Source organism: Macaca fascicularis, chromosome 5, assembly GCF_037993035.2.
Source record: "Macaca fascicularis isolate 582-1 chromosome 5, T2T-MFA8v1.1".
Classification (NCBI taxonomy): Eukaryota; Metazoa; Chordata; class Mammalia; order Primates; family Cercopithecidae; genus Macaca; species Macaca fascicularis.
Window position 1 is genome coordinate 49176202 of NC_088379.1, and position 15740 is coordinate 49191941.

The following is a 15740-nucleotide window of genomic DNA, read 5'->3' on the forward strand; positions in this document are numbered from 1 at the left end:
GTATGGCCTCCTATACATCTAGTCTATATGGTATAGCCTATTGGTCCTAGGCTACAAATTTATACAACATGTTACTTTACTGAATACTGTTGGCAACTGGAATAAAATCACGAGGCAATAGGAATTTTTTGGTTCCATTATAATCTTATAGGATTTCTATCATATAGTTGTCCATCACGGACCAAAATGTCATCAGGTGGCATCTGACTGTAAATAATCAACTCTTTAAAGTGCAGATAGTATGCTCCATGAGGGCAGAGAGAGGTACATTTTTCTCAGTACCACTGTATCATCCATAGAACTAATGGATGGCATATGGCATATAGCATATAGCATATAGCAGGCATCTTGGAAGCATTTGTTACACAAATGAATGAAGGGTTAAAATACTTGTTTGGCTTCCTGACTTGTTGAGCTTCCCACACACAACAAAATCCAAAACTCCCAGAATGGTTTCTCCTTGCCTCTCCAGTGCCCTACAAAGACACCCTCTACACGTACAACTTGCAGATCTTCCAATGGACCGCATCCTCTCACTCCCTCCTCGGCCTGCCCAGGATGTATCCACTTTGGAATTCCTTTCCCTGTCCCGTATTCAGGACTCGGCTTCGGTACTGTCTCTTTTGGAAGCCTCCTTATCTCTCCCTCAGACTGGACTAGGTGCTTTTCTACTGTGTACTCCTAGCATGTTGTATCATAGAACTTATCTTGCTTATTTAGCATACTTTTATTCATATGGTTACTTGTATGTTTCTGCCATTACACTGAGTTCCTTGAAATCAGGGATCTAGCTAATAGTCACATGTTCATGTTACGTGTGTGTGTGTGTGTGTGTGTGTGTGTGTGTGTGTGTGTATATATATTTTTTGTGTGTGTGTGTGTGTGTGTGTGTGTGAGATGGTTTCACTCTGTTGCCCAGGCTGGAGTACAGTAGTACAATCACAGCTCACAGCAGCCTCAACCTCCCGGACTCAAGTGATCCTCCCACCTCAGCCTCCCCAGTAGCTGGGACTACAGCCATGAACCACCACCACCTAGCTTATTTTTTAAAATTTTCTGTAGAGATGAGGTCTCAGGCTCATGTCATATCTTTTATGAAATATGCTTGGCACAATGTCAGACACATAGACATGTGCCTGTTACACAAATTTGGTCTCTGCTGAATGAACACATTGAATAGTCATTTTGCAAACAGAAAAGATTAAGTCAGATCATCATGAAATAAAAGACACTTAAAGGAACTAAATATGCTATGACTGAGTGTTGAATTAACTTATTTTTTATGATATGCTCAAATTACTTCAATCATATATAAATGTTGAAAAACAAAGCAAGAGACACTCAGGGAAAAGTCAAACACTTACAAGGAGCATCAGCATGAAGGATCCCATATAGATGATCAGGAAAAACAACGAGATCATAGTTAGAGTGAGAATTCCACGTATCCACCAGTTTTTCCACCTACAAAGAAAACGGAAAGTTAGTATTTAATGTGTTCTTAAGGTTTTTTTGTGTGGTTTCAGTATTGATTTGCCAGATTTATGAATTTTCCTTAACTATACTTTAAGATTCCACTACTTCACTTTATATAATAACAAACAACAAAAACAAAAACCAAGTAGCATTCATGCACCCCACCACCACCACAAGCCTCACACTTCACCCCCAGTGTGCCACACAAATATCACTCCTTGTGTGACCATGTCATATAAACTGTTGGCAGCCTTGTATGAAAAATCCAGAATAATTCAAATACATGGATGGTGATTTCTGAATGCTCTTATACACAAATGATGACATCTATATTTAGAATTGTTGCTGTTTTTCTTTAGGACTTTTCTGATTTTTATTAATTCAACTGGTAGCACTTAAATTATGTTACAAGAGATTTTGATTCAACTTAAAGCCTAGTAACATATATGCAGTGTATTCTAAGCACAAGTCCTCACTCCTTTTTTTAAAAAAATAGAGACAGGGTCTCACTATCTTGCTCAGGCTGGTCTCTAACTCCTGGGTTCAAGTGATCTTCCTGCCTTGGCCTCCCAAAGTGCTGGGATTTCAGGTGTGAGCCACCATGCCCAGCCCTCATTCCCTTCTTAGAACAGAAATATTAGCTGCCTTCATAAGATATAGAATCGCTTCAGCCCTGGAGTTTGAGACCAGCCTGGGCAACGTGGTAAAAACCGAGCTCTACAAAAAAAGCAAAAATCAGCTGGGCGTGGTGGTACTCGCCTGCCTGTGGTCCCAGCTACTGAAGGGTGGTGGCAGTGGGGAGGGGGACAGGAGGCAGGGCATGTCAGGGCTGAGGTGGGAGGAACACTTGAGCACAGGAGGTCAAGGCTGCATTGAGCCATGATTGTGCCACTGCACTCCAGCCTGGGTGGCAGAGCAAGATACTATCTCTTAAAAAAAAAAAAAAAAAAAAAAAAAAAAAAAAAAAGATTACATTCCTTGCTTTCAACCACTCTCCAATATAATTTAGACACTTCCAACAAACACTCTTTTCAAATACTCCTTTGAAGGATCTAAAATACCAACATACCAACAACATATATTTTTTTCCAGTTTCCAATTTCTTCATAAGGTAGTCAAATTGCACTCATTCAACTTTATTTCCCTCTATTAACAAACTATGTAGGCATAAACTTCTCATGAGAGCTTGAGCATGGGGCAGAACTGAAAATGAGTGTAGAGTCAAAAATGCTATGGCTGAAAGGCTCCATGTAGTTGTACAGATACAACTGTTTGCGGATTAATGGATGGATTAGGAAACTGGGCTAGGTCACAAATCTAGTCAGAGGTAAATAAAGCACAACAAGCCAAGGCAAAATCCTGTCTCTATAAAAAATACAAAAATTAACCAGGCATGGTGGCTCACGCCTGTAGTCCCAGTTACTTGGGTGGCTGAGGTAGGAGGATTGCTTGAGCCTGAGAGGTAGAGGTTGCAGGGAGTTGAGACTGTGCCACTGCACTCCAGTCTAGGCAATAGAGGAAAATCCTGTTTAAAAAAAAAAGTAAGGGGAGGGCAGAAACCTTGACCAAGGGATTTCCCTTTAGGACTTTATCCTAAGGAAATAATTAATGGATGTTAAACCAAAGTGAGCTACAAAGAAAAATGTTTAATGTAGAGGTATTTTTAATTGTGAACATTTAGTAATAAACTAAATGCCCACCAATAGGTGGTCAGTTGGATAAACTAGACTACAGCCATACAACAAAATATGTCATAGACATTAAAAATGTCTCTGAAATATATTTAGGATCCTACATAAAATGTTGTTCCTAATAACACTATGGAACGAAAATGAAAACAGTAAGGTAGAAAACAGTACAATCCCATTTTTGCCTTACACACATCCATACACACACACACACACACACACACACACAGAGCACAAAAAAAAAGCCTCAAAGAGTAAACACCAAAGTATTCTAAATATTAATGTCTTGGTAGGAGAATTACAGGATTTTTTTCCCCACAAGTAATGTACATTTCTTATGTAATTACTATTTTTAATCCTATGTATCTATAAATTCTAAGTCTTTGCAGGACAGTCTGTTTTCTTTTTATTATTATTATTATTATACCTTAAGTTCTAGGGTACATGTGCACAATCTGAAGGTTTGTTACATATGCATACCTGTGCCATGTTGATGTGCTACACCCATTAACTAGTCATTTACATTAGGTATATCTCCTAATGCTATCCCTCCCTGACACCCCCCACCCCACGCAGACCCCGGTTTGTGATGTTCCCCACCCTGTGTCCAAGTGTTCTCATTGTTCAATTCCCACCTATGAGTGAGAACGTGTGGTGTCTGGCTTTCTGTCCTTGTGATATTTTGCTCAGAATGATGGTTTCTAGCTTCATCCATGTCCCTACAAAGGACATGAACTCATCCTTTTTTGTGGCTGCATAGCATTCCATAGTGTATATGTGCCACATTTTCTTAATCCAGTCTATCATTGATGGACATTTGGGTTGGTTCCAAGTCTTTGCTATTGTGATTAGTGCCTCAATAAACATACATGTGCATGTGTCTTTATAGAAGCATGATTTATAATCCTTTGGGTATATGCCCAGTAATGGGATGGCTGGGTCAAATGGTATTCCTAGTTCTAGATCCTGGAGGAATTGCCACACTGTCTTCCACAATGGTTGAACTAGTTTACCGTCCCACCAAGAGTGTAAAAGTGTTCCTATTTCTCCACATCCTCTCCAGCACCTGTTGTTTCCTGACTTTTTAATGATCGCCATTCTAACTGGTGTGAGATGGTATCTCATTGTGGTTTTGATTTGCATGTCTCTGATGGCCAGTGATGATGAGCATTATTTCATGTGTCTGCTAGTTGCATAAATGTCTTCTTTTGAAAAGTGTCTGTTCATATCCTTTGCCCACTTTTTGATGGGGTTGTTTGATTTTCTTCTTGTAAATGTGTTTAAGCTTTTTGCAGATTCTGGATATTAGCCCTTTGTCAGATGGGTAGATTGTAAAAATGTTCTCCCATTCTGTAGGTTGCCTGTTCACTCTGATGGTAGTTTCCTTTGCTGTGCAGAAGCTCTTTAGTTTAATTAGATCCCATTTATCAATTTTGGCTTTTGTTGCCATTGCTTTTGGTGTTTTAGTCATGAAGTCCTTGCCCATGTCTATGTCCTGAATGGTATTGCTTAGGTTTTCTTCTAGGGTTTTTATGGTTTTAGGTCTAACATTTAAGTCTCTAATCCATCTTGAATTAATTTTTGTATAAGGCAAAAAGAAGGGATCCACTTTCAGCTTTTTACATATGGCTAGCCAGTTTTCCCAGCACCATTTACTAAATAGGGAATCCTTTCCCCATTTCTTGTTTTTGTCATGCTTGTCAAAGATCAGATGGTTGTAGATGTGTGGCATTATTTCTAAGGGCTCTATTCTGTTCCACTGGTCTATATTTCTGTTTTGGTACCAGTACCATGCTGTTTTGGTTACTGTAGCCTTGTAGTATAGTTTGAAGTCAGGTAGTGTGATGCCTCCAGCTTTGTTCTTTTGGCTTCAGACTGTCTTGGCAATGTGGGCTCTTTTTTGGTTCCATATGAGCTTTAAAGTAGTTTTTTCCAATTCTGTGAAGGAAGTCATTGGTAGCTTAATGGGGATGGCATTGAATCTATAAATTACCTTGGGCAGTATGGCCATTTTCACAATATTGATTCTTCTATTCATGAGCATGGAATGTTCTTCCATTTGTTTGTGTCCTCTTTTATTTCATTGAGCCGTGGTTTGTAGTTCTCCTTGAAGAGGTCCTTCACATCCCTTGTAAGTTGGATTCCTACGTATTTTATTCTCTTTGAAGCAATGGGAGTTCACTCATGATTTGGCTCTTTGTCTGTTATTGGTGTACAGGAATGCTTGTGATTTTTGCACATTGATTTTGTATCCTGAGACTTTGATGAAGTTGCTTATCAGCTTAAAGAGATTTTGGGCTGAGACAATGGGGTTTTCTAAATATACAATCATGTCAGCTGCAAACAGGGACAATTTGATTTCCTCTTTTCCTAATTGAATACCCTTTATTTCTTTCTCTTGCCTGATTGCTCTGGCCAGAACTTCTATCACTATGTTGAATAGGAGTGGTGAGAGAGGGCATCCTGTCTTGTGCCAGTTTGCCAGTTTTCAAAGGCAACGCTTTCAGTTTTTGCCCATTCAGTATGATATTGGCTGTGGGTTTGTCATAAATAGCTCTTATTATTTTGAGATATGTCCCATCAATACCAAGTTTATTGAGCGTTTTTAGCATGAAGGGCTGTTGAATTTTGTCAAAGGCCTTTTCTGCATCTATTGAGATAATCATGTGGTTTTTATCTTTGGTTCTGTTTATATGCTGGATTACGTTTATTGATTTGCATATGTTGAACCAGCCTTGCATCCCAGGGATGAAGCTCACTTGATCATGGTAGATAAGCTTTTTGATGTGCTGCTGGATTCGGTTTGCCAGTATTTTATTGAGGATCTTTGCATCGATGTTCATCAGGGATATTGGTCTAAAATTCCCTTTTTTTGTTGTGTCTCTGCTAGGCTTTAGTATCAGGATAATGTTGGCCTCATAAAATGAATTAGGGAGGATTCCCTCTTTTTCTATTGATTGGAGTAGTTTCAGAAGGAATGGTACCAGCTCCTCCTTGCACCTTTGGTAGAATTCGGCTGTGAATCCATCTGGTCCTGGACTTTTTCTGGTTGGTAGGCTATTAATTATTGCCTCAATTTCAGAAACTGTTATTGGTCTATTCAGGGATTCAACTTCTTCCTGGTTTAGACTTGGGAGGGTGTATGTGTCCAGGAATGTATCCATTTCTTCTACATTTTCTGTTTTATTTGCATAGAGGTGTTTATAGCATTCTCTGATGGTAGTTTGTATTTCTGTGGGATCGGTGGTGATATCCCCTTTATCATTTTTTATTGCGTCTATTTGATTCTTCTCTCTTTTCTTCTTTATTAGTCTTGCTAGCGGTCTATCAATTTTGTTGATCTTTTCAAAAAACCAGCTCCTGGATTCATTGATTTTTTGGAGGGTTTTTTGTGTCTCTATCTCCTTCAGTTCTGCTCTGATCTTAGTTATTTCTTGCCTTCTGCTAGCTTTTGAATGTGTTTGCTCTTGCTTCTCTAGTTCTTTTAATTGTGATGTCAGGGTGTCAATTTTAGATCTTTCCTGCTTTCTCTTGTGGGCATTTAGTGGTATAAATTTCCCTCAACACACTGCTTTTAATGTGTCCCAGAGATTCTGGTATATTTCTGCCTTCATTTCATTATGTACCCAGTAGTCATTCAGGAGCAGGTTGTTCAGTTTCCATGCAGTTGAGCGGTTTTGAGTGAGTTTCTTAATCCTGAGTTCTAGTTTGATTGCACTATGGTCTGAGAGACTTATAATTTCTGTTCTTTTACATTTGCTAAGGAGTGCTTTACTTCCAACTAGGTAGTCAATTTTGGAAGAAGTGTGATGTGGTGCTAAGAAGAATGTATATTCTGTTGATTTGGGGTGGAGAGTTCTGTAGATGTCTATTAGGTCTGCTTGGTGCAGAGCTGAGTTCGATTCCTAGATATCCTTATTAACTGTCAAGACAGTCTGTTTTCAATATAGACTAAAAACAGGATAAAAATGTATAAAACAGATTACATGTAAAACATTTGTGTAATCTTTGTAGAAAAGTTTCTTGAGGAGATTGAAACCATTATACTATCTACTGTTCATTTTCTAAAACCAATTCACTCATAAATAGCATAGATAAGAACACAGGCATTGAAGCCACAGTACTCAGGTTCAGAATGTGGTTCCATAACTTACTAGCTACATGACCCTTGATATATAATATCTGTCTACGTTTCCACATTTATATACTTGTGTTATGAGGTTGCCGTGAGAGTATTAGTTAACACATATAAAGTGCCTGAAGCAATGGTAGTACATAGTAAATACTAAATAAATATTAGCTGCTAGTATTGGCTATTGTTACTTTATATCAGAAAAAAAAAAAACTTCCTGATTAAGGAAGATCTTATGAATGACACATACAAATCTGGCATCATTCTTATAGAACATCAACTACACAAAATTTCAGGTCTGAGATAGACTTGATGAGATTTTAACACAAAGTTACATCTGTGAATTAGGTCATGAAAACAACTGGGAACAAGAACTATTAAAATAATCATGCTTTTAATAGCAGATCAAACATATGTTCTATTGGTCAAAAAGTATGAAAATGTTGCTTTTAACCAATGTATTCTACTATGGTTATCCCTTACAAAGTAAAAAAAAGAAAAATTCATATTACATTTACTAGATACAACTAAACTAGTGGTTTTCAGACTGCAGGCTATGACCCAAGGGTAGTAAAATCCATTGAGTAAGTTACATGTAGCATTTTTTGTTCAATAACATAGAACAGCATCAAACAGAAAAGAAATCAGAGGGTATCACAGTAATGGGAAGAACTGTTTCATAACATTTTTGCAGCAGTTAAAATATACATTTGTGTGTCTTGGAATGTGGTATACAACGTATCTCTCACTGTGTCATAGTGTCAAAAAGTTGGGGAAACATTGTTCTTTCTATACCAATGTGTAACATTTCATACATTAATCTGGACAAAAGCTTAGGTTTATTTTGCTTTTATAAATTTTATAATTCATATTACTAAAGTATACAATGAAGGGTAATATAATTAGCTGAAATTTTGTGGTCATTAAACATTTTTAAATGTTGCACAAGTATAAAATGGTAATGGGTTGTGGAGTTTTAGACAATAATCTTAAACTCAGTTAAAAGAAAAAAAAAAATACTGGCCTGGTGCCATGGCTTACACCTGTAATCCTAGCACTTTGGGTGGCCAAAGTGGGCAGACTGCTCGAGTCCAGGAATTCAAGACCAGCCTGGGCAATGTGGTGAAACCCCGTCTTATTTAAAAAAGAAAGAAAGAAAAGAAAAAAGAAAAAAATACCTATTTCTGTCTGGCATTTGAAAAATAGGGAACAGAGACTATAGAATTTTCTTTATTAGGTGTTCTAATACCAGAAAAAGCAACATGACGTGGTAAATAGATCATAGACTTCAGAATCTGACAGCCCAAGGCAAGAATCCCCGGTCTGTATCTTACTAGCTCTGTAGCCTTCAACAATTAACATCTCAGCCTTGGTTTTCTCGTACTTCACAAGGTTTTAAGGGTGGATACACATTAAATACATAGAACTATACCTCAGATATTAGGTGGCGCCTCTTTGGCCACCTAATACCATAGCTGGAAAACTTACAAAAAGCCAAATTTCTTACATGGACAAGGATAACCTCAAAGCCTATCTTGTGCACTAAGATATACTCATCTTCATCCAATCATACCTGGAAGATAAACCAGATAGAGCTTTCTTGAGAATCTCAGGGGTTCTATCTGAGGATGCTGGAATTTCCGGAATATCAGAATCTGTTCTGGAATCCAAATCTCCATATCTGTCATCAATATCTGTTTCCTAAAATTAAAAAGACAAATTACTTTGCAAAATCATGTTTAGAAAAGCACATGCTTGCCAATACATTCATTTATTGCTCAGTGTGTCACATCTCAGTTACATAATCTAAAACAAAGAAACAATTATTAATTTATCTTGAGTATCTTAGCATTGCTATACTTCTTTGTTAGGAAAGTTTGATTACCTTTGCTAAAATCTACTATTAATAATATGAAGTATAACTTTAAACAAAAGAAGCTCCCATATTCTCTAAATCAGAAATATACCCCTAAAATCAGATACGTATTGTTTTGCCACTTACCTGGGAGATCCCGGTGTTAGTTCCATGTAGATTCTGATTGGCTGTTAAGAGTCCCTTTTTAAATCTGATTTCAATTAAAGCATCAACAATAAGAGTAATATCTTACATGAGCGTAGCATTTCACATATATTTTTAAACATTTCAACTTCCATCATTTTTATTAGATCCTCGAGAGAGAATCCCAAGTGAAGCAGGTCAAATGGACCTCATCTCTATTTTACTGGTAAGTAAACTATGATCAACAGCATTTGGTGATGAGATTTTTAAAGAAGTTATTTAAAACACAAACTGACTACTGAATGCATGTACAGGAGCTACGTGAGGATGCTGGAGATGGCAGGGAGCTCTAGGCCTTTAGACAAAGGTGGTCACTGCAGAATTTCCAGGGATAGGGTGGTCAATGCAGTTTTCAAAACAGAAATGTCATCTAATGTTCAGTTTTAAAGTTGCTCATTCTGCCATAAGTCCCCACTGCCATGTTCTTTCCTCTTCTACAACCTCTCCCCCCTCAGGCCCTACCCAATCCATCCTATCTTGGCAACCTTCAGTTATGAGTGGTAAACACACAGACACCTTGGGAGAATGGCTTACAGAGGAGGAAACTGGAGTGAGGGCGTTGAACTGGGATAGAGGAAAAAGAATATTCCCTGGAGGCAAATACAAACAGAGCACTGAGCAGGATATAGAGACTGAAATAATCCTAGGAATAAAAGCGCCCAACAATTCAGAATGTTGAGGATGTGCAATCCAAACTCAGCCCTTATTAGCTCCAAAACATCGGCAAATGTCATTGCCCCTTTGAACTGTTTCTTCATCCCTAAAATGAAGCATTTAGTACAGTGCCAAGGACTTAGTAAATTCAAATAAGCAGTAAGATAATATTATGATTGAATCAAGTCTTCTAATTCCTCATTAGGAGGCTCACCAAATATAATGTTAGCCTTTGGGAGTATTTTCAGTTTTCATAAAGCACTAATAAACTTTAGTTCCCTCACTTTTTAAGTATACAATTACAAAATTAAATGTGTCGATGTACCCTAAATGACAAATGAGAAATAGAAATGTCAGATTCCCACTGTGACACCAAGAGTCAGTTGGCCCCGAAGCTGCTTAAATACAGAGAGATGGTAACTAATAAACAACCAGACAGAACATCCCCTCAGAAAATGGCATGTCACCTGCTGTCAGTCTGATAAGCCACAGAGCTTGGACATCTGGAACAAGGGAAACACATCAGTTTTGTTTCGCTTTTTTTTTCTTTTTCCCTGCCATTTTCTTTTCACCTTTAATAACCCAGAGTATTGACAGGGGTGGTGTGAGGGGTAGTGGGGATGGTGACTAATGGAAGTGGTTCTCTAGGGCAGTATCACTATCCTACAAAAAGAGCATGAGACTAGGAATCAGGAGTTACCACCCTAATTCTACCTCTGCCCTAACTAGCAGCGAGACAAAGGGCAAATCACTGAATCTGAAGGGAACTCAGGCCTTGGTTTCCTTATTTATAAAATACTAAAACCATCCAGACTAGCATTCAAGTTGTACTCCTCAACATACTAAAGTTTTCTGCAAGCCACTTTAAAGCCCACTTGGCAATAATGGTGACGTGCTGCAACCCTACCCTCCCCACCCTCAACAAGGCTGCCCTGCTTTTACTTACATTATTTAAGCTTCTGCTTTCTATTTTATACCCTTTAGAGAAGCACAAAATAAAAACTTAAATTGGACTAGGAGTCTATTTCATTCTAGTAATTAAAGAATACAAGATAATTTCCAAATAGTGGCATTTTGGAGCAATGTTACTCAATTATGAGAATGAGTAACAGGGGCCCTTGTTTGACTGTATTTAATATATAGACTTTGTTACAAAGATGCCAGACTTGAAAAGGAAAATAAGAGTGTGAATGGAGGTCAGAGAAAAGAAGGAAGTACTATAATACTTTTAATGATCAAATAGAGCTATGCAGCATTGTGCACGTTGAATGAAGGTATTTATTTATTTTATTTATTTATTTATTTAGTTAGTTAGTTAGTTAGTTAGTTAGTTATTTGAGATGGAGGCTCACTCTGCCACCCAGAATGAAGTGCAGTGGTACAATCTCAGCTCACTGCAGCCTCCACCTCCCAGGTTCCAGCAATTCTCCTGCCTCAACCTCCCTTGTAGCTGGGATTACAGGTAAGCCCCACCAGGCCCAGCTCATTTTTGTATTTTTAGTAGAGATGAGGTTTCGCATGTTGGCCAGGCTAGTCTCGAACTCCTGACCTCAGGTGATCCACCCGTCTCGACCTCCCAAAGTGCTGGGATTATAGGGGTGAGCCACCATACCTGAATGAAGGTATTTAAAATGTTTACAACAACCTAAAAATTCGTAGCTGCTTCTTCTCAAGCTCATAATTTAAAGATAATGATCTTTAACTTTCTGTCTTGGGCCTGTGTTCTCCCACCACCATGTGATCTCCCACGGACCCCGTACACCGATGACTCCCTGTAAACTTATGTCTCCAGCTTCCAACATGCCATCTCCAGGTGGTTTTCCACTGGCATCATCTGAAATTCAACATAAGCAATGGACTTCTCTCTCTTCCACATCAAAATGCTGCCTCCTTCTATAATTCCTTCTTTGGAGAAGATACCACCACCAATCCAGTTAACCAATTACTCAGGTCAGAAACTTAGGCATCACCTTAACACTTGATATCTGCCTCCTTTAACCAACACATTCAGTCGGCACCAAGTCTGTCATTTGTCTTTCCCTCCATTTCTTTTTCTTTTGCTCTTTTTTTTTTTTTTTTTTTTTTTTGAGACAGGGTCTTACTCTGTCACCCAGGCTGAAGTGCAGCGGCATGATCTTGGCTCATGGCAACCTCAGACTCCTGGGCTCAAGCCATCCTCCCACCTCAGCCTCCTGAGTAGCTGGGAGTAAAGGCATGCACCACCACACTTGGCTAATTTTTTTTGGCATTTTTCATAGAAATGGTGTATCACCATATTTCCCAGGCTGGTCTTGAACTCCTGGGCTCAAGCAATCCACCTGCCTTGGCCTCCCAAAGTGCTGGGAGTACAGGTGTGAGCCACTGTGCCCAGCCTCCCTTCATTTCCATTCTCATTCACTGCTGCAAGCCTTGCTGACCATCACCTTCTTCTGTAAACACCTCATAAGGCTTTTTTGGAGAAAATCTTCTAAAATTTCTATGAAAATGCAAAGAACATAGAAGAGCCAAACAAGTTTGGAAAAAAACTAAATTTGAAGGACTCATATTACCTGTTTTCAAGAGTTCTTATAAAGCTGCTGTAATCAAGACAATGTGGTACTGACATAACAGACAAAATAATCAATGGAAAAGAATAGTCCAGAAATAAATCTACATACATATGGTCAATGGATTAACAACAAAGTTGCAAAGGTAACTCAACAGACGGTACTGACACAATTTTAATGAAGAACCTTGATCCATACCTCACACCACAGATAAAAATTAAATCAAAACAGATCACAGACATTTATATAAAGCTATAAATCTTCCATAAACTTTCTGAGACCTTGGTTAGGCAAAGATTTCTTAGTATGATAACAAAATTATTATCCACCAAAAAAATGATAAATATAACTTCATCAAAACTAACAGTGTCTTTCAAAAGACACTGTTAAGAGAATGAGAAGACAAGTCACAGAATTAAAGACATTTTCAAATCACATATCTAATAAAGGACTTGTAATCTGGAATACATAACGAACTCTCAAAATTCAACAAAGAACAACTCAATAAATGAACAAAATATTTGGTCAGACATTTCAGGGGTAATACACAGATGGTAAATAAATACATGAAAATATGTTCAACATTATTAGTTATTAAGGGAATGCAAGTCAAAATCACAATGTGATTCTACTATACATCTATTAGAATGGGTAAAATTTTAAAACTGAACACACCAAGTTTTGGAGAAAATGTGGAGGAACTGAAAGGCTTGCACACTGCTGGTGAGAATGTAAAATAGTACAACCACTTTGGAAAACAGTATCACAGTTTTTAAAAAAATTACATATACAACCAACAACTGAACTGGCCATTTCACTCCTAGGTATTCATCCAAGATAATGGAAGTGTAGATACAAGCAAAGACTTGTGGAAAAATGTTCATGGTAGCTTTACTTGCAATAGCTCCAAAGTAGGGACAACTCAAATAGCCAACAGGGAAATTGACAAATTATGTTACTTCCATACAGTGGAATATTCTCTTGTGATAAAAATAAGTGAGCAATTGATACATGGATGAATCCCAAAATAATTATGCTGAGTAAGAGGTGCCAGACAAAATGTACATAAAATATGTATATATACACGTATACATATATATGTACATATATACACACATGTATTACATTATTCCATTTATATGAAATTCCAGAAAATGCAAACTCATCTATGGTGCCAGAAAGCAGATTAGTAGGTGTCTAGGGATGAAAGAAGAACTACAAAAAGGGGAAAACTTTTAGTGGTGATAGATTAGCTCATTATCTTGACTATATGATGGCTTCATAGTCATAGGCATATATACATATATACATATATATATGTGTCAAAATTTGCCAAATTATATTTGCTATGGACAGAATGTTTCTGTCCCTGCCAAAAAACAAATTATACAATGAAGTGCAACTTTCTAATGTAATGTTATCTGGAGGTAACCTTTGTAAGATTATGAAGTCAATTAGGGTGGAGACTCATGAATGGGTTTAGTGCCCTTATGAAGAGGCACAAGAGATAATCTCTCTACCACATGAGGACACAGCAAGGTGTCAGTTTGCAAAGGGCTCTCAGCAGGAACCAAATTGGCCAGCATGTTGATCTTGAACGTCCAGCCTCCAGATTTATAAGAAATAAATTCCTGTTGTTTAGGCTATAGTATTTTCGTTATAACATCTTGAGCTAAGATAGCACTTTAAGTGTGTTCAATTTAGTGAATGTCATTTATAGTTCATGGGGACTCTTAAAGAGCAGTCCAGGAAAGAGAACTGAGGTGCTTTCCAATACTGGGGACAGAAAGGACAAGAACAAGGACATGGGGCTCAGGGAACAAAGGATACAGTTCATCAAGAGGATGATTCCATCATTACACACTGTACACAGGCTTCAAGATATGACACTGTACTCCATAAGTATGTACAACTATTATGTCAGTTAAAGTAAAAAATAGCTGGGTGCAGTGGCAAGCAGCTATTTCCAGCTATTCAGGAAGCTGAGGTAGGAGGACCTCTTGAACCCAGAAGTTAGAAACCACCCTGGCCAACATAGCAAGATCCCACCTCAAAATAAATTAATTAAAATAAGAATCAAAATTTTAAAAATAGATGATGGGTCCCAAAGGAAGTCTATAAACAAATGAAGGTAAAGTAGTGGTTTAAAAATAAAACAAAGGATAATATATTAATCACTCACACTTTTTGTCTCTTTTACAACTGGCCCCTTAAAAAGTGAGTTAGAAAACCATGGTCAGCTCTTCCGTCAAGGGTCCCTTGATGTGCACACTGATCCTTGTAGCTCAGTTCAGCATTAAGATTTGCAATTAAGCCAAAGGAAACCCACAGAGACATATAGCTCCACACCTGAAAGGAGGCAGCCTTTTAAAAATCTTGAAACTGAACAGTTTTACTTGAAAGAACATGAGGCTATGTTCCTGATTTCAGCGTTTTCTGTCTGTTTCTTCACGGTTTTCATATAAGCATGGATTTCTTCTCTTTCTCCCAGGAGTGGAAGTGGAGAGAAGGAACTGCTTTCTATCTGTGATGGGGAGAAGGACTAAACTGATTTACTTCCTAGTGAGTCAGCACTTTGGTGAACCAAGAGTGAGGAGGCTCAAGACCTCTATAAAGATAGAGAATGGTCAAGGGACTTAGTAACACTGTTTTGTTTCTTTCAAGACAGGGTCACCCAGGTTGGAGTGCAGTGCACTCTCAAGGCTCACTATAACCTCACCCTCCCAGGCTCAAGTGATCCTCTCACCTCAGCTACCCAAGTAGCTGGGACTACAGCTGGAGCCACCACACCTGGCTAATTTTTTGTTATTTTTTGTAGGGACAGGGTCTCCCTATGTTGCCCAGGCTGGTCTCAAGCGATCCTCCCACCTTGGCCTCCCAAAGTGCTGGGATTACAGGTGTGAGCCATTGGTCCCATAACACTGTATTTTATAGACAGAAATCTGGTTACCTCATTCATCAGCTCTGTGGTCCTATCCTATACTAATTAATTATAATTGATAAAAACTCCTTATTTGTTTAAATTTGAACTGCAAAGGGAAAAACTGGTCCCTAAATCTTTCTCTGCAGCCCTGTTCTATTCCCCACTGAAGGAAGGAGGTGACTGGTTGGTTCAGAGCACCACCTTAGTAATCCAATCAGGAGTTACACTTTGTGGTGGATCCCAATGCCTGGATAAGAGAAAAACA

The 15740-nt window shown here is 38.2% G+C and overlaps 1 protein-coding gene across 1 annotated transcript in view; it reads right to left on the reverse strand.

The window, feature by feature from the left end:
• The window catches only part of CDS1 (CDP-diacylglycerol synthase 1), a 73508-nt gene that overhangs the window by 43628 nt on the left and 14140 nt on the right, over positions 1 to 15740 (reverse strand). Inside the window, exons 2-3 of the mRNA XM_005554892.5 lie at positions 8867 to 8994; positions 1365 to 1461 (exon numbers count right to left, since the gene is read on the reverse strand). Coding sequence (XP_005554949.2) covers positions 1365 to 1461; positions 8867 to 8994 — 225 coding nt within the window. The remainder of the gene's footprint in view (positions 1 to 1364; positions 1462 to 8866; positions 8995 to 15740) is intronic.